Source organism: Gallinula chloropus (genome assembly GCF_964237585.1).
Source record: "Gallinula chloropus genome assembly, chromosome: 5".
NCBI lineage: Eukaryota > Metazoa > Chordata > Aves > Gruiformes > Rallidae > Gallinula > Gallinula chloropus.
Window position 1 is genome coordinate 24,504,628 of NC_140090.1, and position 26,333 is coordinate 24,530,960.

The window sequence follows — 26,333 nt, forward strand, 5'->3', positions numbered from 1 at the left end:
GGTTCTCCTAGAAATTTTCTTTGAAGAATTTAAAATACCAGACTTATGGTAGGATTAGTGCACAGATGGCACCAGAAACTAACATCCATGTTACAGTGACAAAAATCATGCGTCTCTGTTATTGCTATCTTCATCTATTGGGAAGGATCCCATCAACTACAGATTATGTCTCAACTCCTGTAGTTACCAAGACCTCATCAGTGGCAAACAAGGCTAATGTGAGGTGTGAAATATGCCACTGGGTCAGCAATCCTCCCCCTGCCTGCTTCCAGCTGTTACACAGTGTTAGTCTGGTTTGGGAGTGGTGGTTCTGCTACATTTTATTTCCCGAGAATTTGTCATAAAAGCAAGGGACAAAGGGAAATTAATTCAATCATTCAGATTACTCCAGTGCAGTTTCCCTTGTATGTTTTCTGCTTAACTTGGGCAGCTGTAAAGGGCTGCAGAAAACTTACAATATATTGAGAGATCGGCACCCGAGTAGCAAATTTCAGAGTCAAATCTTGATGCCCAAAAAACCTGAAGAGATTTTTAGATGTGGAGTTTGGATTCAGCCAGTTCTAGAAGTAAATTCTTTTCTTCAAACCTTGCACTGGAGCCAGGCTTGCATTCCTCACCGTCTCAAAATTTAGTGCTGGTTACTTTGTGGTGAAAGCAGATTTATATTTTGCTGGTCTTGAAGTGACTGATTTGCTGAACATCAGATGATAGAATTTGCTATAACAAATTGTTGGATCGATGATCTAACACACAAGTATGCTGTTACTGACAACATGTGATGATTCAAAGGCAACAAACATATCTTGCTGTGCCATCTCTTAGGGGAATAATTTCTTCCTGACACTTCTAGTGATCATCTTACACCATGAAGCATGAGATTTGATTACTGATACTTTAGCATGCATAACTACAAAAGTTGTTATTTTTAATGGAGTGGACAGTGTGTCTCATGAGAGTTATAAACACATCGCGCGCGTTTGAAATGCGATTGTTGTGATTTGGCCGATTCTAATACAGAAGGCTTTGCACAATTAGATTAGCTGATGAAAACACAGCATTGCTCAACAAATCAGCTGGATTCATAGTTAACATTTTTCATGAAGTCTCTGTGTAAGCCAGTTATTTTTTCGCCTCAGTAATTTGTCTATCTTGGGTAGCAGCAATTTCTGCTGAGAGTGCCAAGCTGGGGAACAGCAGCGTGGAGTTGGATGTACTAGAAATGTCAGGTTTGTACATCTTAAAGTAAGAATTGCAATGACAGGGCACTATGATTTGGAGTGGCCCATCAATGAAGCAATGAATTCTCCATCACCCTTTTGGCCCTCTCTTTTGTGGCGGTAATTTTGGCCAACTACCTTACAAATCAGAAGGCTTGGTCTTCCATGAATATGTTTTCATGCCATTTATAACCACTCCTTCAAAGGCCAAGATGAGCTGACTTTAATCTTTGGCACATAGGTGTTTCAGAAATAGCAACATGATGAAGTTTCACACGTAACCTCAGGAATTTTCTATTTTGTGTGTACATATTGTACAAATGCTATCAATAACCAGGCATTCTCAACTCAAAGGCTGCACAAGAAGTAACCTTTCTCTGGAGGTTTTTCATTTGATTCTGAAGTCTCATATGAAATGAGGTAAAAGAGCTTCATAATGGGCTATTAGCACAAGCTAAACCTTTTTTTCTTATACCACTTATGAATGGTATGAATGGAAGAGTGCAGACTGCAGGATTTGCTGCTGAACCGTACTGTCTGCACAAGTTGAGGACTTGTGTAACCTTTGTTTCTGTACCTGGTTCTGTAGTTTGACTCCCCAGAGCAATCAATTTGAGGCTACTTTGCACCCTATCTGGTGTGCCCTGCACATAAAGCATGCATGCTGCATCGGAACGTGCTTTTCTGATTGGGCTTTGTATTTTCACAGTGGTTTGTTGTTCTGAAGTATCTGTTCCTGTTACTGGGTGGAAGCTTTTTCCTCTTGCATGGTAACAACATTGAAAACTCTCTGTAAGGCTTCATAGGGTGTATATGTGTATATAAGGCTACATAGGGTAAACAGGCTCAGTATAGGGCTATGTTTTTACATATATGTGACTATATTCTGCCCTCCATTTCAAGATGCAATCAACCTTGAAGTGATGTCAAGCATTTTACTTTTCCTATGTAAGCTGATGATAGCACGTCACAGACAGAAAACAGGAAAGTTGCTGCTTCAAAAACTGGGTGGGCTTCTTTTGGCAATGCTTTGTATTCGAAATGAGCTTTTGAGTTTCTAAGTGGCACTTCAGGCTAACAGGCAAGCCCAAAGAATATGGGGAGACCTTGGCCGCTAAAAACAAATAATCTTCCTGCTAAAGATGAGGTTCTTATTGATCTTCAACATACGGCAAAATCCTCTAGTGTTTGGGTTAGCTCTTAGCCCAGAGGGCCATATTTCTCTTTCAGCTCTTCTTGGACAAATGATCCAAATGATAAAATCCTATAGTCCTCTCCTGACTACTTTGATTTCAGCCATGACCTAAAAGCCAGCCACTGCAACTCACAGCAGCCTTCTCATGCCCCCGCTTCTGCCTGGCTCATCCTCAGACACTGGAAATACCTGAATAAATGAAGTTATTAAAAATACATATTTAAATAATCATCTTCTGCTTGGTCTGTCTTAGTTTTACTACTGGACCACGTAGCAAGGAAGGAAGCTGCTGGTCCTGAGTTGAGCTCCCAGAGTTGAACCCTCTTCAACTCCTCCTCAGAGCTGGATGTGTGTGGGTCTGACTGTGCTCTCCAACAACAGAGATTTTTGGACCTTCAGTTTCAGTGAAACTAAGTAGAAGTTACAAGCTGCCTACTCATAAATATTTATGTGGTTTTAACAGGCAATTTTTTCTTTCCCTTCACCAACCCACCCTCCTTCTTTTTTTGATAGCTTTCTTGTTTAGTGCCTTTCGAATCCAGTTCCTGCATTTATAGATCGCAGGGGAATATTTTATCCATATGTCTGCCTACCCACCCCACCTTTTGATTTTTACTGAGACCTGTAGCAGTGACTGCATTTACAGTGTGGCAAAATGGAATTTAAAAACAAATTGAATCACGCCTTGTGGCCACCACAACTCAATCCAAATGCTGCAGGTATGAGGATCTTAAGTTATTATGCAGAAACCCTTATTTTCTTCAAATATGCAGACCAAATGTTCTGTGTCTGTTTCACCTTTTCTTCATTTCACCTTATTTGAAATTAGAGTGAAAGTGGATATAGAACATGCCTGTCTGCCTATGTTTGGCAGAATTTCGTTCGTCTATGATTTCATATTGCATTTTTAATATTGTTGATAGTGATAGCTTTATTTCTAGACCATCTAGGGGATACAGAAGGCACATTAAGCCTTACAGTATATAATCAACGCGGTAGCAGACCTCATGTTCATATGAATTTACTGATAAGCTAATATTGCCAGATGTATGTGGAATATTAGGAAAAGCCAAAATTTAAAAACATCTTGTAAGCAGGTCTCTTTTTCAGACAGGATGTTGATATCAGGTATTTACTTGTTATCTAAAAAGGTAGGAAGGAAGGTCAGTGGTGTTAAGACACACTACTTAAGATGCCATTCATCACAATTTTTAGTGGACTTTTAGTGGGAAGTAGCTTTGCCATTGAAGGGCCCTGTGCTTTTGAAAGGAGACTTGTGTGCTTTTGGACCACCAAAGCAATATTGAATGGCAATTGTTCTCTCCTGGATAGAAGTGCTATTGAAAGAGTGCTAATATGAATCATCTCACCCTATGTTATCACTCAAACCTTTCCAGTTCACACCAATAAACATGCTCATACTTACTGTGGCAACACTAACGACCACAGGGGAGGAAACTAGCTTTTTGTGCTGGAGCACAGTTTTATATGGAACATGCTGCTCCTCCTGCACCCGTGTGGTTTAGTGTTTCGGGCTGTTTCATTAACCACTCTTCTGACGGCTTCTCAGCTTAACAATGGGTAAAGCTACAGCTGCAGTAGGTGTCTCTTTAAATTCTCCCTGATGTGAAGAAATCACGCAGCTCCTCTGCTGTCTCCTTCCTATGAAATGCTGCTTCTAATCTCTGGCAAACCAGCTGATTTGCTAAAAGAATTTCTAGTTATTTATTTTTATGTCTTTCATTATTGGCTGTTCATAATCGCTCTCAGCCGTCCTAGCTTTCATGCCCTGACATTTTATTTGTTCTAGTTTGTATTCCCTTTCTATTGGCTTCAGTTGGGCTGGGTTTTCATTTTTTGAGAGACACCTGTTTGGCTTGAACAATATCTTGCCGTTTAACCATTTTATTGCTCTCCCCCATACTTTCCTGCCTCCTTCCCCCTCATACACGCCTTTTTTTTGTGTGTGTGTGCTTTCCATGATTACATTCAAGTTGCTTAAATAGCTTCCATGCTGAGTCTAAAGATTTTAATTTCCTTACGTTTGAATTTCAGGTCTTTTAATATCTATTGCACTTAAGCACAAAGTTTCCCTTCCCTGGTGCCTGTTGATGTGATGAGATCCTCCTCCTCAGGCCAAGTTACAGCGTGGCCCCAGCAAGGGCCAGGTCCTCCCTGACCACATCCTGGTCACCTCTGTCAAGCCTGGCCCAGTGCTTGAATTAATGCATGTGGTGGAAAACTGCCCTGGGAAGAAAACAAAAGGGAATTTTCTGTCAGTCTTGGCAGAAGGCACAAACAACCCTTGAGTTCCAGCAGCTGGTTTGGGACTTGAAGTAGCTCAGTATTTCTTGCCTGACTCCTCAGATAGAGCTGAGCTTGATTTCAGGTCCTGCCTGTGCCTGCACAGTATTAGAAGTTGAATGAAAAGGTACCAGATCATCTGTTTACTTGAGAGCAGAACGAAACCTGTTTAGTCAAAATCTTTATTCCTCTGTAAAAGCTGCAGTTTGACTGTTGGTTTGAGAAGTGGAAGATCTTGGGATATGAAATTCTGTGGAAACTAAGCTGGCAGGAGTGACTTCAATCCTGTCTGCAGGGATCCCACTGCTAATTCCTTGAGCCGTACCCAGGCAATAATGTGCTCTTATGGGGGTGCGGTAAGCCAGGCGTGAGGATGGGTCCAACTATGTAAAATCACAAGAGCTCTCTGTAGGTTTTCAGGCAAACTAATTGGGATCAGAAGATCTAGAAGCAGCCCAATGATGGGGATTGCCCTTTTGGGTTTATTTTCCTTTTCTATGAGTGTTTTCTAATTTTTCTTACTAGTAGAGTGTAATTGCCTTCCAGGAAAAAGCCAAGTGGGTATTTCAAGTCTCCTTTTGTATTAGTCTTACACCCCAACATGTTTCTTTCCTCTGGATGGGAATTATACTCCCATTAGGCTGAAATAAACTACAGCTAAATCAAAATAACCGGGAACCTGGCAGTTTGCATCAATAACCTCCCAAAACCTGATTTTAGAGTTTGTTTATACCATACAAATGTGCTATAGTAGGACTGTACTCAGCCTGTTCTGACCCCATATGCCCATGGGGGCAGCTGCCTCTCTGCATCCAGGTTTCCCATGGCATGTAGGCTGCTGTGAGAAAGAGAGGATTTTTCTCAGCAGGTGCCCTGTGCACTGTCCCTCCTCCCTTCAGCTCAACACAGCACAGGCTGTTTCCAATCACATAACTTGCAGCATGAAGACTCAATTGTTGATATGTGGGGCAAACAGGGAAACCTGCCTTATTGTTTTGGAGTAGACACTTCTGTTGTTTCACCAGGCTTGGTGACTACACCTGGCCCCAAACTCAGGCATGAAATGAGAGTGATGATACCTGAGGAATAGATAATTAGTGTCAAGGGAAACTATTTTGGGGGGAATAGCTGTGAGTGGATTTTGTAGTTGTTTGAGATTAGCTTAGTCATGTGGGTGCGTAAACAAGAAAGCGAGTGGGGTTGTCTAGATCTCTTTCAGTGGTTGTGTGCTGCAGGCTTTGGCCGATCTTCCCTGGTGTCAAAGTAGTTGGTGGGGACTGACAGACTGTGAAAAGCCACTCTGGAGTATCTACATCCATATGGAAGAGTTTAAGCTTCTCCTTTCAAACTAGGATGCCTTCGTTTTGCCTGTTGCTGGTGTTTAGTGAATAGTAAGAACTGATACTTAAAGGTAGAACATGGGAATGTAATGGAGTTTGAAGGAGGACACTGGCTTCTCCTACCTGAAACACTCAGAGATTTTCAATGGAAAAGGACAAGCTGTTCTTTAATTTTAGTGGCATAACTCCAGGAAATTTGGGAAACTTGCAGATTTGGGAGGGTGATGGTAAAATCTAAACAAAGATTTCATAGTACAAATTCCTCAGGTTTTAAGGCAGCTCTTTTCCAGAGTTCATCTTTCCTACAGAGGACTGAATGAAGAAAACAGAAGCGTGAGCTTTGCAGAACTGAATCTAAATTGTGCAGTTCCAGCTTAGCTCTGTTTTTGTTCTCTCTGCATTGTTACTTTGAAATTTTAATCTCTATCTTTCTTTATTTATTGGCATTCTCTAGTGCCAGAGCATGAATTTTCAGCCTCAGATGAGTTTTTGTAATCAGGTTCCAAACCCCTGAAGTTATTTTATTGAAAGTGCTGTTAGGCTTTTTGACTGGAGCTGCAATAATATGTAATGGCACTATCAGTGTTGTGGCTGGTCTCTATTACCACCTAAAGGAAATCCAGTGTGGAGGAGGAGAACTTTAGCAAGTGAAGATTTCCTTATGGCCAGTGGGACTGTGCTTGTTAGAAGGGTCCCTGGACCGGTCTTACATGATAAGACATGGAAAAGAAATTATGGGTATTTGTATTGACTCTTTATCACTGCAACAAAGCTACAGCTAGTTGGTACTGATAATGAGTTTAGGTGACTCTCTAGTTTTGTTACATTCCTATGCCTGGAGAGTTTATTTAAGTGAACTGCTGCATTTTTATTACCAAACTTTCCAGGCTTCAACATAATACAAGGCATTGTATACATGGGCAGAGGGGTGCTAGGAGAGCACGAAACAGCTTTGATTGTTTCAGGTTCCCATCTGCTGTCCCTTCTCCTCCACCACCACCACTGTCTCTCCCCAGAGGTACCTCAGAATTGAAGTCAAATTGGAAAGTCATTTGACACAATTGCTATAACATGCCTCTGTCCCACATGCAGTGGGCAAGGAACCAAACTTCCAGGCATTTCAAGAACTGCCTGAGGACAGCAGGCCATGGCAATGTTGCTGCTGGCTGCAATCACAGCTTGCATGCTTTTCTTCACCAACACTGTGATTCCTGCTATGCTTTAAGCAGGAACTGCCACTGTCCTCTAGGTTTCTCTCCATAATGTATACAAACTGGGCCAAACTCTTTCCTCAGTTGCACAGAAGGAAATCAGAAGTAATTCCACTGATGACTGTGAATGTTGCAGTGAAGTTACACTCACTGGAGGGCAGAAGTTGGACTGCTGTGCCTGTCTGCATATGTAAAAGCTGTCATTGCCAGCCAAGCTGAAATGCTCATTTACTGCAGCACATGGATAGCATTATTGTTGCTTCAGACTTTGTTTGGGTGGAAGTCAGTGGTTAAACACCTGAAATCTCAGTAGACAAAAAGAGAAGACTATAAAGTTTTATGACTCTAGAGTAGGAGATTGCAACATGTAGGTTCCATTAAAAAAATCAGAAACTATGTTATATTACATACTTTAGAGGTTTTGTCACTGAGTTGATTAGTATGACTTAGTTATTAACTGTTACTAGAAGCTTTCCACTGAGAAATGGAATTAGAAATACCAGTTGCTGTGTTTTTATTCACAATCTTGTTGAATTAATCTCAGTCTTGCAGATGCACAGAGAACAACTCCTAAGGCTGTTTTATATGTTTAAGTATTTGCCTATTTCTTTGTGGGGAGAAAAAATGCAGAGAGAAGACCAGTGTTTTGTAACAGCTGGGCTTCAGATGCACACAGCGGAGCAGAAAGGGACGAGAGCTGTAAGCCACATTTGTACTCAGGCAGCTGCAATTCTGGTGACTGGGATACTTATTTTCCCAGGACAGCACTAGTATCATAGTTTCTAGCACTTTCTAGCACCCACTGACCTTCTCCAATTCCTTTAGCTTTCCTCCTCTTTCTCTGCCATCCTTGCGGTTCTCCTTTACTCTGCACTCGCCATCTGAGCACTGTGATAGCTGCACTGACTGCTAGAGAAAGGCAAGGGGTTCGATAAGGAAACATTTACAGATGCTGCCTTTGTCTCACATGCACAAGAACACACAGACAGACTGAACATTATTGCTCCCTCTCCAAACATAGGAATGCATTCTATTTTTTTTCTAGTTTTGCCTCACAGCCAGGTGATGTGTGTATTTTTAAAAAATATCAGATGTGTTAGTTGGCTGGGAATGGTGAAAACCCTTTGTTTTTTGCCCAGACTCTGACTGAAGAAATGCAGGTATGTTCAGTGCCAGCACATACATGAGAGGATTTTAAATTGTGTGTGTGTGTAGGGGTGCGGACTTGACTCTGAAATGCAATCTCTAGGTGTCTTTTAGACACCTAAATTCACTACTCACATCATCGTGTTTTGATGTCATGTCCCTAACATCAGAACATAAAAGGGTCTTCAGCCTGACTGTTATGAACTCATTAGAAATACAAAATGTTTTCAGATAATTGTTTGTAGTGTGTTTTCAGACCTATTCCTGTACAAAGCCCTCAGCTGCTTCCTCTTCCTGTCATTACAACTCCAGTTTTCACATCTCCAGTGTGTGTCTAGCCAGTGCAACCAGCGAGATACAGGCTCTACCTGAATCAGGTGCCGTTACATAAATTCACTGGACAGTGGCATTTAAGGACAGGAAAAGCTTGCATGTAAGCACAACAATTTGAGAGGGCAAGTTAAGAGTTCAGATGAGCTTTTGCAAGTGCGGTGGACCCCAAAACAGCCCACCCCAGTGAGTCTGACTTGTGTTGGTTGCAGTGAGCGAGCCTTAATGTTCCTCCGGTCTCTCTTAAAGCAAGCAGCTAAAGCTAATGGGCCAGCTGCAGTGCATCCTCCTCAGCAAACATAGCAGGACACTGCCAACTCTTGCCTTTTTGACCTGATCACGAGAGACCTTGATTAGGGCATAAAACATTGATAATGTGAAACTTTCAATTGCTTTCACATTTGTAGTTGAGCTTGGTGTGCCTGTGGGATGCCTGTGGGTGTTCAGGATTTAGCTGGTAATCTTATTTTACCCGTTTTCATTACTGGCTGAAAAGTGCAGAGTTGAGGGGATGTTTTTCTTGTCATGTTTTTTGCTGGTGGAGAAATGCAAAGAAAAGAAATCCCTTTTGGCATGGGAAATGATACTACATTTCATTTAATAATGAGTAAATTTTATTGTGCACCAAGCCAATTTATAAACGTGATCTCTGGAACTCGCATGTTTAATTACAAGGGGAAAATCGGAATTAGTTCATTAATGCTGTGAAAAGGAACAGTGACCTACCTGCCAAATGGCAAGGTGGAAATAATTAATCTGGTCAATTAAAAAGAAACTGATAAATTAAAATGCAAAGCCTTCCATGTGGTGCATTAAATTAGGGAGTCATGATTTCCAGAACGCATGTTTATTGTCAGACTTGATCCTTCCTTTTCTTGCTTGACTTGATTCTGCGTTTGGCAAGTCCTGTGAGTGAGTTGTTTGGTGTTCAGGACTAGCCTACAAATTCATACGCCCAGGCATATTTTGCAAAAGAGACCTTGCAAGATCAAGCTCTTTATGAAATCTAACTGATGAAATGTGCATGCTTTGGTTTTTATTTTTATATTACACCCTCCCCCCCCCCTTTCCCTTTGCTTTGCTTTTTTTTCCACTGTTAAATGTCACTTGCCTTTCCTTTCTTTAAAAGACCCAGACACAGTGCTGAATTGCCAGGGTCATCTCAATCAATTTATGACCTTAAAAATCTGATCCACACGGAAACTACTTGAGCTGCTGGAGCTGAACCCTAAAGTATACAGCATATTTGCTCCACGGAACTGGAAATAGTAAAACAGTTCCTTTTCTATAAATAGCAGTAACTCCTCTTGACATTTACAAGTACATAGTATTTTTTTACACGCTGCATGATCTCAAAAGTGCTTAACAGATCAGTGAACTGTGTATCTGCTCAGCATAGGTAACTGCAAAGCCATTATGTGCCCTGCACCATCCCTCACAAAAGCTCAGGACATTTACATTAGCTCCTGTCCATCTCAAGGCCATAAATTGCAATAAGAAATATGGGCTACTTACTGAATGGTTGACCAGTGCTCTGGTGCAGCCTACAGGAAAATATGAATGTTATTGTTTACTTTAACTAGGGCATATATCATACAGAGCCAAGGTCTTCTCGTTTGTTAAGATGAGAGCTGCTCTCGTTGGAAATACTTCGGGGCACGTTCCGTTGCTAGGGAAAATTCAAATTGAAAAGCAAGAGCCAGGCAGAGGATGGTTTGAAAGTTTTATATCTGAGGTGTTAGAATTGGCAAGCGTTAAAAATACAGTGAGAGCACCAAGTCAGACATTTCTGTGATGTGGTAAAAATAAGCAATGTGTGTTGTAGCCTCTTCAGGAGGCGTGGGTTTGCCTTGCGAGGGAGAACAGTATGAGATGGAATAAACAGCTGTGGCCAGAAATCAAATTCCTGGCAGTGCAGCAGCTCTAATCCTCCTCCTCCAAAACTACAAATCACCAGGGGGATTCCCCTCACCCTGGCTCCCACCAGAAGCTCTGCAAAATCACTGAACAGCCCCCACGACATGGTTTTAACTTCTGAACACTCATATGTGTCAATAGAGTTCCTCACTAAATCCTTAGGACATCATGATTCAGATCTGAATTATACACTCTGCACCCATTTTTTCCCATCTTAATCAGCAAATCATTGTCTGTGTCCAGCTGGGAATTTCCTCCTGGAGAGGAGGGAACACACAATCAGCTTCTCACAGTGATTGAGTGCAAGCATGCAGCTTCATAGGGAATGGCATAGGAAAAGGCAGGTGGGAAAACAAATTTATTTACTATAAATGAGCAGAGAATATATAAAACCTGCCCTGGGGTATAAAACTTGCAAAACTCTGTTAGAATCATCAGGTTTCCCAACACCTCTGTCAGCTTCTGGTGAAACAGCCCTGTAAAAACCAAGGTGGGTGTCATTGCTGCGTGATGAAAGCTATCCCAGTTAAAGAGATAAGCCTTCCAAGAGCAGCTGAAGTGTTGCTGAGGCCAGATACATATCGGAGGCTGCCCTGACATGGCAGGTTATACAAGCACTGCCAAAGATGAGGGAAATCCCAGCCACTCTGGTGTCCACTGGGAGTGGCTGGACCATGTTTCAGACTTTGTCCCTCTCACTTGTGAGGCTTGCTCTCCTCTCATCCCTCTGTGTGTCCTGCACCCAGGGGGTGCTGGCTGTCATGTCCAGTTCAATCTCAGATCCAAATGTCCACCTAAGCTGTGTAATGAGACCCGCTTATGCTTCTTGAGATCTCCTTCCATGTTGTAAATTTAGGCTGTTTAATGGAAACTGCCTCTTCCCTCCTTGTCCCCATGCATTTTTCCTCAGGGCTTTGTTGCCACAACCAATGGTTGTGTCTTTGGTGAGTTCAACTCTAGCACTGTGTGTATAAACAACCCCCAGTTTGTGTTTCATGATAGCACCTATTTTTTAACCACAACCCAACCATGGAAGAAAAGATAGGGTTTCAGACAGGCTATTTAAAACATGTTGCCAACAGTCCACTTGGCTCAGCATCCCATTTCTGAGGACCAAAGCAGGCGGTCTGCATGCTTAGCGGACATTGGGATGCTGCTCTTTGCCCCCAGGGGACTGTAGCCTGGCCAGTTCCTCGCTCTCCAAAGCATCAAGCGACCTTGCAATAGCAGTGATGTACCTGCATGCTTTCGGGTGGTGTCTCAGCGTGCTGTATCCTAAGGCATGGATTCCCAAAGATATTTGGGAACCTCTTGCTGAAATGGTGAGGCTCAGGTGCCTACATGCCATGCAGATCTTGGCCTGAGGGCTCTGTTGCTTCATCTGCAGTTATTTCACCCCTTGTCCTTGGGCCAGAGAGGGAAATGGCAGAGGAGTCACAAAGGTTATTATAAGCCAGTTCTGCACTCAGGGCCCACATAGTTTGGGTCCTGCTTCTCCACCCCTGGGGACAGGAGAAGAGCTGCTTCCCTTTATGGTGGGGGCTGTTCCCTCCACCCAGGGCAGCCCCTGTGGGTGTCACCAGCCATTGACAGGCTGCTCAGGGCCAAAGGAGTGGAGGGGAGCACAGTGCACAGCAGCAGCTGAGCATTAGTACATCAAGCGAATGATCAAAACATGAGTCGCTTTTGGCCCTCCCTGCTCATGAAAGCTGTATTTTTCCAGCAGGCTGTGCCTTCTTAGGCTGCAGCTTCATCGTCCTGCTCTGTCTGTCCCCATCACCCCCACGCTGTACTCGTCTTCATTTCGAAACGTAAACACAGGTCTCTGAGGAAGCTTCCAGGCTATGGCATGTTTTATGCATCTTTATTAGCTCCGTTCAAATGCTGGAGATTACATGATGTCTGGGTTTCCTTGCAGTCAAACTTAATATCCTGAAAAATGGGAGATTTTACTGAAATCCTGCAGTGCTGGCCAGGGTGTGGGAGGGTCCACTCTGCCGTTTCCATGCCCGTGTTGTTGCCATGGATGTGCAGAACTATCTGACTCGAATACATTCCTTTTATTGTGTGTGGTTTTGGTTTGGTTTTTTGGGTAGGGGTTTGGTTGGGGGTTTTATCAGGGTAGGGCAAATGCACTTTAGGAATTTTGCCTCTGCCCAGTTTAAATTAGTGTAAAGCTGTGATGCAAATTCAAGATGTGCAAAAATGAATGAACCTACAGGGGAAGAAATTACGGTGAAAACTGACTATATTACATGGAAAAGGCACTCTGTCTACTGAGTGGTATGGGAAAACAAACAGAAATAGCTGTGAGAAATGATCACAAGGATATGAAATGCACGCTGGTTTTTAACTAGTATAAATATTCATTGCTTCAGGGGAGCCGGGCAAGCTGACATCAGTTGAGGATATTAGCCACATGTCATGTATTGAAATACTTTTTGTATGAAGAAGAAAGGAGGTGGCTGCTAGCAACTGCATTTGCAGGTAGAGCTGAGGCCAGGTCCCTCAGTCAGGGGAGTGCACCTTGGCTTCCCTGCCCATCAAGGCCCTTCATCCCATGCCAACACCCTCAGTGGCACAGGTGCTCCTGCTGGGCTGCCACCAGCCTGTGTTTCATTCAGATGGGAGAGACAGTGCAGTGTTTCTCCTTGGGTGCTCTGCTGTATAAACAGGATGGTCGGAGAGGGAAGGTGCTGGGGGTCCATGTCAGAAGCAGTAAGCTAGTCCTTGAGGGCTGCATAACTACATGGTATTATCAGCTGCAGGGTTACTGATACATGGTGACCCCCACCTCTGCTCTCTAGTGAGGACAGGCAGGCTCTCGGGGAGCAAGTGCAGGAATGGAGAATTCTCAGTGGGTAATGTCAACCAGGTTTACTCCCCAAGATGAAGGTAAGGCTCCCACTGAATGAAATCTGGCACAAATCCTTGTTAAATGGATATGCAGTTATTGTAGTGCTAGCGTAGTACACAGGAAGGCTCCTCCAGGATTGCATCAGATTGCAGGGATTCAAATGCAGGAGGCCAAAATAAAATGGCAGTCAAGAGAATGCATAAGTGAATCTGTCTTTGTTCAGTGTCAGGAAATTAATGCTGGCTTCTTAAGGCATGGGGAATGACATTGGCTGCCAAATACAAAGTGCTCTGGATTTCATGGGAATAATTATGACAGTGAAATATTTTCTTAACTTGACCTTGGGCCACATACTAAATGGAGAGAAGTAAATTTGGCACTATGAATGCAAACTGAGCCACGGTAACTTATATCTGTGGAGGATCTGGCCTTACAGGTCTGCTCCACGGGACCAAATCCTGCTGTCGTGCTAGTGTAAATTGGACTGCATTTTGCTGAATTGGATGGAGGTCCTGGGGCTTACACTGGCTAAGTGCAAGCATAATTCAGCTCTTGGTGAGGACCGCTACCTTGTGGAGGTCAGAGGTATCCCGACTGAGCAAATCAGCTCCTGTGCAGCTCTCACAGGACCACAGTAAACCAGGAAAGTAGTGGGAGGCATAAAGCCATCCCCAAGCTCCCCCCAGAACAGTGGATGGGGCTTGATAGAAGTGTGGTGACAGGTTGGGCATGATGGAGTCCGAACTGGAGTCACACCAATGATTGCAGACAACTGACCAGAGATAAATTCAGAGACACCTTTCTGAAAGGCTGAGCACACGTTCACCCCTGGCTAAAATGAAATCTCAGTTTGTGCAGATGTGGTATGTACTTCTGGATGTTTCTAATGTGTTAATTATCAAGCTAGTCCTGCTCCTTTGGCTCCTGCCTCTGACAACTCTTTAAGATCAAATGAAAAAGCAGTTGTTAGCATTATTACATATTTCTTTGTGCTACATTGCACCCAGATTAACACCTGATGGCTCTGGCTTCAAACAACAAGCAAAGTGATGGTGCAGGGAAATGTTTTGTATTCTTATTCTGGGCTCATTTCCCTATGTTTAACACAAGAATAAATAAAGGGGCATCGATCTATCAGAACAATAGGATAAGCAAAACCCACGCTCAGGCCAACTTACATGTCCATTAGATTATGGGAGAACATAGGCAAAAATATTTTAGGAAAGGAAATAAAATGTCATAACTCACTTTTGGTTTACATTTTTGCAGTGGGTACATGGCAGAAATATTAAGCAGATGTTGTCATGTAGGTTATCTTTCCCACCATATTGAAGACAAAGCTGATTACTTTGGTTAAAACTCAAAATGAAAGCGTTAGTTGCTTAGGTTTCTTGTGTAAAAATGCATCTACTTGGCAAACAGAAATTTGAGAAATAAATTCCACAGAACATGGTACAGTCTAAAATTATGGGAGGTTAATACACATCCTCAGTGTTTTCAAATGCGAAAGACAGGAATATCTATTTGATGTGTCTCCCATGGGAGGAATTATCTGACTTCTAACATGTGAAAACACCAAAGCCAAGGCAGAGCCTTGCTGTTCCTCCATCACAGAAGAATATGTACTTTTGAAATTTTATCAGCTAGAAAATCAATGAGTAGGGTTTTGGATTTCATAGAGGAATTTTACTGGGGTGTTTTTAGGTCCAAATGATAAAAACGCTATAAATTCTATCTTAGACTCTGCAAGTGAAAGGTTTAAGAGATTATGTGAGTAAATCATTCATCCCTTCTGAATATCCTGCTGATAAAAGGGATCCCCTGATGTGATATGTACTGTCAGGTTTGAATTTGAAGCAGAGAATTTCTTTCAAGTTCCCTTTAGGGAATCCGTACATTTTACACTGAATATTAGGAACACCTCTCCAGGCATGGAGAGGAAGCCAGAATGAGGCCCTAAAGCCATAGAGAAATTATCAGAAAGAGATAAACTGGTTTCCTTTTTTATTAAATTCTCCTATAACCAGCTTTATAACCTAGCAAGTCACAAAAATTTCACAGTACATTACACATGCTCACTCGCAGGCATTTCACCAGATCAGGGAGGAGGCTCTGCGCATTCTGCCCTGGACTGAGCACAAAGGCAGAGGGCAAGGCTCCCACATCCCCCTTCCCAAGACACCAGTCCCAGCTTTATATTTTGTTGACTGTTTCATTGCTATTAACTCCTGTTATTGGCATTTCATGGTTTCCAAAGCCTGGATGTGATTCTTGGGCAGGAGCAGGCCCAGACGCTTTTAGGTGTTGGCGGAAAAGAAGAAGGTGCCACTCATTACACTGGGAGAAGCTGTGGCTGCTCCCCATCTCTGCAGGAACTGTGTGTGGTTCCTGTCTTGTACACAGCTGTATGGGTTCCTTAGAGGCTGCCGGGGACGTGTTCTCCGTGTAAACAAATGCTCCCTACGGTATAACTAGGGATGATGGGACTGGTACCCGAAACTGCTCCATCCTCTCTCACACATCAAATCCCCCTCCCACCCCCGCGCCTTCATGGCTGGCCATGATGCTGAGAGGCAGCATAAAAACCTCGCTGACTTTCCTTGTAGGGCCTTGCTCCCCCTAAATATGAGGAAAGCAGCAGCTGGGAGCTCCTGGAGAGCCAAAAGCCAGTGCCTGGACCTGGGGGAGCAGTGATCTCTTCAGGGCAGCGACTGCCCTAGCCTGCTGCCTTTCACCATTTGTTTTTGGCTTCCCTTTTCCTTCCCTCTCTCCAACGAGGAGGAGCAGCGAACTCTAGCGTGGAAAAAAGGACTTGTGCGACCCTTTTGTGCCTGGAGCGAATATTAGCTGCCGGCATTTGGTCGGTCTCATTCCCTGCAGCCCCGCTGTCCCAGGAACTCAGCAGAAACCCGAGGAGGGGGATGCTGGTCCCGGGGGGTGCTGGCCGTGCGGCTCCCTCCCCGCCCGGGGCCGCCCGCATCTGGGTGCCGGCCGGGCCAAACCTGGCGTAGCAGCACCCTCTGTAGCACGGCTGGAACATGGCAGCAGCCGCCCAGGCGGCTCCCTGAAGGTTACACAAAGGCATGTGCTGCCAGGGGAAGAATAATGCCGCCCTGATAAATCAGGCGGTATTTCCTAATGGAGATGTCTCCACACCTGCCTGGCACCTACGGACAGTTGCGGGGATTATACTGGTGCGGTGGCGATCTCTTTGCTGCCGAGATGGCTGAAGCAGCGGTCAGATGACAGCCAGCGGGGACGGGGCTGCTTTTGTTTTAGAAATGTGATGTGCGTTGACCTGCTCTGCAGGGGAAGAGCGAAGGATTTATGTGTGCTCTGAAACCCCCGTCCCTCAGCTCTGATGGAGAAGCAGACCCTCCCGCTCCGCATGGGAGCTGCAGTGATAAATACTATTGACAGAGCAAGAAAATCAGATACGCCATGTCAGAGCTCTTGCGTTTCTGTTTGCCGGCTGTTTGAGCGGCCGTGAATCAGGGGAGGAGGACACAAAGAGCTCTGTGAGGCACCAGAGAAATGCAGTTAAGAAAAATCTGAGCTGTGTTAATTTTAATTTGGAAGACGGCTGTTAGAAAACAGTTCAGCCCAACAGGATCTGAGTGTTAGCCAACTCCCTCTGCCCTCTCCCACGGGAAAGAGGGTTATAAAATAAAACCGACTCATAAAAAGCTGTTAGTCAACCTGTTCCCTGCTTGTAGCACAGGATGGCAAGGGTCCTAGAGGCAGAGTTGGGGGGAAGGAGAAGGTAAGCAGCAAGGAATTCAGAGAAGTGGATGTCTGTGTGCAGCAGAAGACAAAAGTACCACGGAGAAGCTCAGACCATTCAGAGACAGTGTGTAAATTCTCCTCAGGAAGTCTAAAAGCCATCATTCCCATGTTCCAGGCAAAAATCTGGTGCTTGCTTTTTCAATTTCCCTCTCCGAGCAGTTCCTGGTGGGGTGGCCATGGGGATGCAGGTGTCTGCCGGGGCTGGGGCTGGGCTGTAGAGGTAATCCTGAACTGTGTGGATGGGAGTCCTCAGGCCTGTGCTCAGAGCCACGGGGGCTGCATGGGCTGCCTCCAGTGAAGGCTGCACCTGGCTGGGTCCAGGTGGACGACTGGGACCCACTGCTGACTTACCTCTTGTAAAACAGCAATGTTTTCTTAGCATACAGCGGTTGTACCATGGGAAACATGGGGTTAGATGTTTTCTAAGCAGCATCTTAAGTGGGTGGAAACAAGGCTTCTTGTCACGGAATTTGACTGGGGTTGTAGCATTTCAGTACTTTCAAAAAGCTGCTCTTGGATGGCTTGAAATAGTAGTCTGTAAAAATGGGTACTTTCTAAGGTGCCAATTTAAAGCTCATTGAAGTCAATGAGAATTTTTTTATTGGCTTCCCTGGGCTTCAGTTTGGGCTATAAACTATACTGAGTTTAGGGGAAGAACCCCAAAAATAGCAACATTCTGTACTGAAGCTGTTGGATTTGGCAAGGTTTGCTGTATGAGCTGGCTTTATTAGTTTAGCTACAGGCAAGGTCTAGGAAAATGATGCTAATCAAGAGGTTCTTTGAAAAATTAGTCCAAATGTCTCAATTCTTCTACTTAACAGAACAACATCAGCCAAAAAATGTTGTTTTGCTGACAGTAAAACATAAAAGTTTGTTGGGATTGAAAGCCTCTCTTACCTTATTTAGAAAATGTTTCTTTGTGAGTCATGGGTAGGACACACTGCCCAAAAGAGGTGCAGAGGACTGCAGAACAGCTGTTTTGCTGTATCAGTTACGTCTCAGTATTTCTCTGCAGTGTGCACACTTGGATATCCTTATACTACTGATTAGCAGCAAATTGACTGAAGCTGGAAGGATTTTAACACCAACTCGCTTTTCACCATTCCCACACTCGTGTAAATCACCCCTAAGGACACCAGCCAGGACTGCTACTGGAGACTTTCATTCTCCGTGTCCCCACATCAGCATGGAGTGACAGAGACAAGTGGGCCTCCTCCGAAAGGCCAGCCTGTGGTTTGTACAGGCTGACACGGCACCTTGCGCGGGCGCTGGCGAAGGTGCACGCACAAGAGCACCGCGTGCCCTGCCATTAAATGCGGTGGATGTGCAGGGAAACCCCTAGAGATGCCCCTTGCTTTGCTTGTGAAAGAAGGTGGTGTTTTACCATCCTCTCTCGGGTCTTCGTGCTAAAAGCTGTTTTTGCAGAAAATCTGTTTTGTGGACTAGTTCTTGATAAATTGGGTGGTATTCACGTGTATCTTTTTTCCATACAAACTACGTGTCGTGATGTGAAGGTGAGGTGGGTTGTTCCAGGCATTCTCACTCCTTAAGAAGACAGCAGGATTTAGCAGAGGCCCAGAATTTAGGCTTTATTTGTTGAAAGGCCAAAGGGAAAGATAAAGGAAGAGAAGCCTGGAGGAGAGGAGAAGATGGATCTTTGTCAGTGCTTATCTTTCAACCCACACAGACACGTTATCACATTGGTGTCCTGAATCTGCAAACCGTTAGTCAGGGCCACACTCTGCTGCCTTTGCTGGAGACTAAAGCCAGTGTGGATGCGTGGAAGTTTTGAAATCAGTCATCTAAAATAGGTTGTTTTAAGTAAGGCATTGTGGACGGGGCTGCCAAAATGGGCTTTTATTCTTACATGTAACTTCATTTTTAGAGGAAATAATGTTCCTATCCTTATCTGTCTTCTAATGGGGCTTGCTTACCCAATAGGAACACCCCCAACTTCCCCAAGGAAGACTTTAATCATGTTCCTCCAAAAACTGTACAAGAAGAGTCTTGTCATTTATATGTCTTATCGTCAAATCAGTCACCCCTTGATTACTGACATTTTTTTACCATCTCTGGCCACAGAGCTGATCACAAGTGTCCCTGGCATCCACTATCTCTGTTCTGCTGGTGGTGTCAGCAGACATTTGATTAACTCCAGAGATTTGAGCATCAAGGGGATTCAGGGTGGGGCATGAAGTAAATCACATCTTCATGCCTGCCCCGCTCCACCCACCAGCACAGATGGGCTGCTGGCAGAATGGCAGTTTGAGGCCTTTGCTGGAGCAATGTGTGCTGTAATAACTGTGAGAGTAAGGGATCTGCCCACTGCATTACGATACAGCTTCTCATATGCTACATGGGTGGCAAGCCCTTGTAAGGTCTGGGGTCAAGAAGACTTCACAAGATGCATGGTAAGGACAAGGTGTAAAAGGCTGTTAGTTCAAATCCTGGAGATTGGCCTCAGTTACGGCAGTGATGTGTGGGGGGTGCATCTTGTGTTGCTCATCTTTTGGCTACTGATGCCATAACAGAGGGCTGAGGGCTTCCTTCTTGCAGCCACCAGAAAAAGCGGAGGCTATTGCTTAGGGATCCGGGCTTGTCTGCAGCTGTTTGCCCTTCACAGCTCCCCAGGAGCATGGTCAGGTCTTTCTGGGGAGTGTTTTCCACTTGCATTTTTAAAATTAAAACAGTGATTTTTAGTTGTGGACAAAAAAAGAATTGTGCTGGCTTAGGGTGTTAATTTAGGCAGATTTTACTGTATTTCTAAGGCACATAAACCATTATGAGGTGTCTCCTCCCTTTTCTCTAAATAAAAATGTATGTGCTTTCCTTTAAAAATGTATTTTATGTGTAAGTCACATAGTGATAACATTAAATGCAGTATAAAGATGGTAATAAAAGTGGTTGTAATGTTTATATATTTTTCATGACCAAAGTGCTTTGCAGCTGGGGATGCTGTAAGTGTGTGCTTGCCACTGGAGTGACACACACTGCAAAAGATGACAGCTGTGTGACCCCGGGACCCGCGGCCGCAGGAGGGTTGGGTGTCTGTTGCTGAGGAAGACGCTGTGGTGGACAGGGTGGAAAATATTGCCTGGATGAAGAGGGGATCCCGCACAGAAGCGTGTGCTGATGCACCAGAGGAGGAAGCTCTGGTCCCAGGTCTTCCATTGTGTCTCAGCTCTGCCGCTTCCCCCTCTCCTTTCAGCAGCAGAGGCCTCTCCACACGGGGGTCCCGGCGTTCAGCATCACCCACTCAGAAACCTCAGGCTGTCTGGTGCGCAGTGCAGTCTGGGAGGAAAAGCGGATAAAAACAGAGAAGGAAAAGGGAAGAACCGGGAAAATCCCCCTGCCGACATTTTCCCCAGGGTTTCCTGGTCTCTTTTTTTTTTTTTTTTTTTTTTTCCTGTGTCTGATCTGTTGCATCAGGATGGAGCAAATTCCAGGCACGCTGACTACCCTCTAGCCGTGTATTCTAAAACAGCCACATCTTACACAGCTCCTTATCCTTTTATGGGGATTTTTCTTCCGTAGGGAGCTGGAGAGCTCTGCGCCTTCCCTGGAGGGTGGTAGGATTGGGGAGCACATGTCAGAGCCAGCCGATCCTGTCTCCTCTGCTTATTTGCTGTGGACCCCTGCGTGGCCACAGGAAACGAGGAAGAGATGATGCGCTTAGTGCAGCTAATCCTGGCTGTAGCACCGTGATGAAAGTCACGCACCAGGAAACTGCTAGAGCATGTGAACATCACTGAACAGTCAGCCATGGAAAGGTGTCTGCACTGCTCTGCATTGGAGGGCATTCAACATTTGCACAGGCACAAACCTGCAAAGTGATTTATTTTGTTTTTTTGAGTGTCCACTGACTTTTACAGAATACACACAATTACTGTTAAATAAAGGGCTGGTATTCCCTCAGTCATTGCCCATTACTGCACTTCAGACGCCATTCTGTGGCGTGACTTTTAAAACTTTGTTTTTTAGAGGTCACACTGTTTATGCTGCATAATAGATAATACAATTCCCCTGTAAATTAGAAACATGCTTTACATCCTGCCGCTGTGCTTCATGGAGGTGAACAAGATGGGTCTCCTCATGGGGCAGCACTTGTGGGAAATACTTAGTATCACCATAATCCCGGGCTTTACAGACCAGTAACAAACTAAGGAGGCCTCTCAAGGACACCATGCCAAACGTCCTGCCTGCTCTCTAGCCTCTCTAGAACATTTTCCCATTCTTAACGCTGTTACATTTGATTTTACTTTACTGTTATAGGAGGTTTTGGGTAAACTGTAACATTACCTAACCCACTGCAGTTTACTTTCTCTACAGAGGACATGCTCAGCTCTGACAGGTTTCTCTCCCAGCAGATAAGCAGAGTTGACTTTATGTGTGTTTCAATGATTACAGGTCTCTTTTGGGCCCTATATACCCAGCTCTCTGGAAGGATAAAGTATTCTGTTGCTTTTACAATAGAGCAACTTTCAAAAATGCTGTCCTCTTCCTTTCCAGGTAAACCATACCATCAAAGCTGGATTTTGAGGGACACAGAGCCTGATTCCAAATTAGCCCTTGACAGCTCTTCAGGGAGCCAGTATCAAAGGTAAGCAAGTGCGTTACAGCGGTGGATCTTTGATCACTATTTAAAAACTTCACATCACACATTGCTTCAGAAGGCAGAATACACAAGGAGAGCAGCCATGGGGCACAGAATCAGGCTGCATAAAAACCCAGAAAGGCATTTTGTTCTTGCTTTGCTGTGAAACATGTAATGTGGTTGAAAAGGTACGGGAAGAATATTGACAAAATAGGCTGTCTGGTGCCAGTGTGATGGCAGTGCTAAGTATGGGAATTAACCAAATCAACAGGGTTTCAGGGAAGTGTTAAAAGATCCAGGAACAGTAACACGAGGAGGGAAATTGGGAAGCAGATTTCTTGAATGTAAGGGTAGAAGCTGTAAGCCTTGTGTGCTTTTTGAGAAATACAGAAAATAATTTCATGGTCAGGGGATCTCTTACCAGAGACTGGTGTGTGCCACGAGCAGTGACGGGGCTGAAGTGGGGAGGCCAGCACTATGAAGTAAGCACGTTCTACCTGACAGGTCTGCAGGGCAACAGCTCGGATGAATCGGGGAGTGACACAAGCCAAAGGGCAGCACTAGGCAGTGTCTCTAAAGCTAGTTATGTCATCATAACTTTCCTGCAGGGGTAGACCTAAACTGAGGTGCCATCCTGATCTATCCTGCTTGGAATATATTCCTGGTCCCTGTACTAGGTACACAGTTTGCCAGAATACTTGTGCATTATTACTGAGTTAGCAAAAGGCAGCGTTAGGTTTGTAGGACTGATTTGTTGTTATAAACCCATTTTTTGTGTTGAAATATACTAGCAATGTGGTCTGTAACACACTCAAAATACTTTGGGAAAAGCAGAAGGAAGAAACATTTCACTCATGGCACAAATTACAGAATCAACTCTGTTCAATTTCTGTGCTAGAAGAGATGAATACCATTATTTTCAATTATCAGCCAATGAAAAGAAACTTGGTCAAAATTTCAGAAGGATAAAATGTTTTAATGGCAAAAACTCTGATAGTTCTGTAGTGAAGTTCTTGGTCAATACATTTTAAGGTGTATTTAACGTGACAGATTACTGAGGATACCCCTAGTTGTTAGGTACAGGTTATTTTCATACGAATATTCTGTTTTCCACTGAATGTTGTTACAATACAGGACAAAATCTTTACAGGTAAGCAATCAAGAAAAACCCATGGTGCTATAGACTATCAGGGTGAGCATCACCTTGCAGGCCTATTTCTACTGTACGGGAACACCATTTACGCAGTCCACCCAATGACCTTATACATCAGTGCCCTCAAAAGCCTGGCTTCATAGGTAACTGTGTTTTTCCCACTGTGCATCGTCTTCTCTTCAAGGGGTTGCTCAATAACAGCTGGGATGTTTCTTCCATACAGCTCACATTGCTTCAGAAACTGAATGCACTCTTGAATAACGCTGTCACGTAACATGATCATGTGCTTGGACATGTTCTCCAGCAGGGACAGGAAGCACCGTTTGGCATAATACCATGTATCAGTGCTCAGTTTTTTGTTATATGGCTCCAGGCTTTTAATGACCCTTGAGATCCCAAAGTCATAGTTTCCCTTCACACAGTAAAGGGTACCAATGACTAGATTGACAATGCAAAGATGGTAGCTGTTTTTATCAGGATTATCATAGGACAGCTGTTCTTCTCCTTTCTCTATCTTCCTCATCAGTTCCTCTGCATCTTCATTCTGGCTTGTCAGGATGTAGGAAACACAGAGGTTTGCCAATACAATGGCGCTGATGTGGAGAATGTTGTTGTAGTGTTTTTTAACTATAGGCTCGTAGAAACTAATGGCCTCTTTATACTTACTCTCTTGCATAAAGAGTACGTGAGCCACATTGAGCTTCCACACTTCGTGTTCATTGCAGAACTCCACTGACTTGCGGAAAATCTTTTCTACCATTGTGTAGTTCTTCATGTCCCAGTAGATCTTTGCCTGAGCCATCAAGACAGGCACATATCTATCCAGAGTCTCATCATACTCACTAAGTGCCTTTTTTACCGCTTCATCATCCCAGTTTTGCTTAGCCTCCTGTACCTGCTTTGTGAGTTTCCTCAGCTGCTCAGTCAGCATCCCGGCCGAATCATCTAGCTTGTGGAAAGCCTCCTCAGGGGCTGTTTGACAAGTAATAATGGCGTCCAAGAAGTTGTACAAGTAAGGTGTGAGCAGTTTGTAGGTCAGATGGGCATTCTCTGCCAGCACATCAGCTGCCAGGTCATAGTATTGATGCTTGCAATACAGGAGTAGCAAGTTTCCAAAAGTTTCCGGTGGACAGGGGTTCTGCAGCAGCAGAAACTGCAGTTTCTCAAACCCTTCAGTGGGCTGGCTGTCCATGTTCATTAGTGCTTGGTTGTGCAGCGTGACTGGGTCCAGCTCCTCTTCAGCCCTTGGCGGCATATCTGTGAGTGCCTCCTGGGCCGCTTTCGGGTTGCGCACCTGGTACTCAATGGCTGCCTTGAGGTTGAAGGCCTCCACCAGGGCCGTGCGGTGCAGGAGCAGAGTGTTGCCAACACTGCGGACGTCAATGCCCTCAGTGGTCATGCCCACGCTGAGCTCTGGGTGCTGGTTGATGCCGCGCTCGATGATATGAGAGATATGCTGGAGCGCGGGTGCATACTGCTTGGCCGCGTAGCAGCACAGCGCCATGTTGTAGGACAGCTCGGGGCAATAACCCAGCACCTGCATGGCACCCGCAAACTTGCTGCTGGCCTCTTCGTGCCGCCCCTGCCAGTACAGCAGGCAGCCCAGGTTGATCTCAGCATCAGCCCGCTCCGAGGGGTCCTCAGCTGCTCCGGGGCCGCCGTCCGCATCGGCGGCGAGCGCCTCCTCCACCAGGTTCTTGGCCGCCGGGAGGTCGCCCTGGGCGTAGTGTATAGCTGCCTGGAGGCGCAGGGCGCGGCCCTGGTAGGCGGGGAGGTCCAGCAGCGGGCTGGCGGCCCGCAGGGCCTCGCTGTAGAGCCCGGCCTTGTAGAGGGCCTGCGCCTGGTAAAGCCGGTACGCCTCCAGCTCGGGGTGCAGCGCCACCAGCTGCTCGTAGCACTCGGCCGCCACCGCGAAGTCCTGCAGCTGGTAGTGGCAGTAGCCCAGCAGCGAGAGGCCGCCCCGGGAGCGGCTGCTCTTCTGCAGCTCGCGGCTCAGCAGCGACACCGCCTCCCCGTACCGCCCGCTGCTAATGAGCCCATAGACGACGGCCGTGTACTGCCCGTCGGGGACCGGCGCGGCATCCATCGCTGCTGCCACGGCAACGGCCCCGTCGGCACGGAAGAGGAAGCAGCGCTCCTCCCTGCCGCCGGGACGGAAACGCTCCCGGGCGGGCGGTCGCTGCCCCGGAAGCCGGTGGTGCGCGGTGCCGCGCGGCGGGCGGGGCGATGGTCGCGGGGCGTGTCGGGAGCCGTAGTGCCGGGGCCAGGGCGTGTGTGCGGGCGGCCCTGCGAGAGCCGTGGGACCGGGCTCGGCGCTGAGCTCCCCCGCCTCCTCTTTGCCTTCCGGGCCTCCCGCTTCGCCGCGAGACGGGGTGCGCAGCGGTGTCCCCGCATCGGCTCAGGCAGCCGCTCCTCCCAGCAGCTTTGGCTGGACCTGACCCGTGACTACAGCTCACGCAGCTGGAAAGAATGGGTCCGGTGAATTTTTGTGCGCGTTAATGTGTTGCTACGTCTTGTGTAATGTTCTCCTAAGCAGTCAGTGGTTCTGCAGGAGCAGGCCCCGAGCTAAAGACACAGTCCGAGAAGGCACACCAGGAAGTATTTAATTGCTGTCTGGGGCTTTTCGAACACGAAACACCCCCTTTGCAGCCTGTCAAGACCCCAAGTTTGTCACGGCTGATGGAAGGAAGGATGCTCTTACCCTAGCACAATTGGCTAGCTCTTCTGCAGCTCTAAACAGGTAGAAAAAATTATTTCCAAATTTTCTGAAGCTCAGCAACCTCATTGGTATTTGGAGAGGTATTTCCACCCCTGTGGTAGTTCTACTGAAGGATAATATGTCTAACCTCACAGACCGTATAATCTCTATCATTTCTGTACATGTAAACAGTGCTGTTAAAGCCACCAGCCAGATTTGGTTTCTGGTCATTCCAGACTTAATGCCAAGTGTATCTAGTGAACTGGTTTTGCTGCCAGGCACCACTGCTGCAAGGTCACTTTGAGAGCTATTTGAGCTGCTCAGGGGCATGTGCTTTCACTGCTCTTCTATCTGCATGATTCAGTAATCAATAGATATGGCCCTGGTTCATCCCGACAAGGTAGTTTAAAAGAAAGATAATAAAAAATTCACAGCAAACCATTAAAATGATTTATTTTTTTTTAAGAGACCAATAAAACCAAGTTGTTAATTTCATAAACATGCTTTAAAAAGCTGAACCAGCATTGTTCGATCTACTAAAGCAAAACAACGAGGGGAATGGTTTTAAAATGCAAAAAAGGAAAA

The 26,333-nt window shown here is 45.3% G+C and overlaps 1 protein-coding gene across 1 annotated transcript; it reads right to left on the minus strand.

Moving 5' to 3' along the window:
* Window positions 1-22,852: 22,852 nt before the first annotated feature.
* Window positions 22,853-25,145, minus strand: LOC311192268 (intraflagellar transport protein 70B-like). Its single transcript, XM_084264708.1, has one exon. The coding sequence runs from the start codon at window positions 25,134-25,136 to the stop codon at window positions 23,136-23,138; it is 2,001 nt and encodes a 666-aa protein (XP_084120834.1). The 5' UTR covers window positions 25,137-25,145; the 3' UTR covers window positions 22,853-23,135.
* Window positions 25,146-26,333: the final 1,188 nt, after the last annotated feature.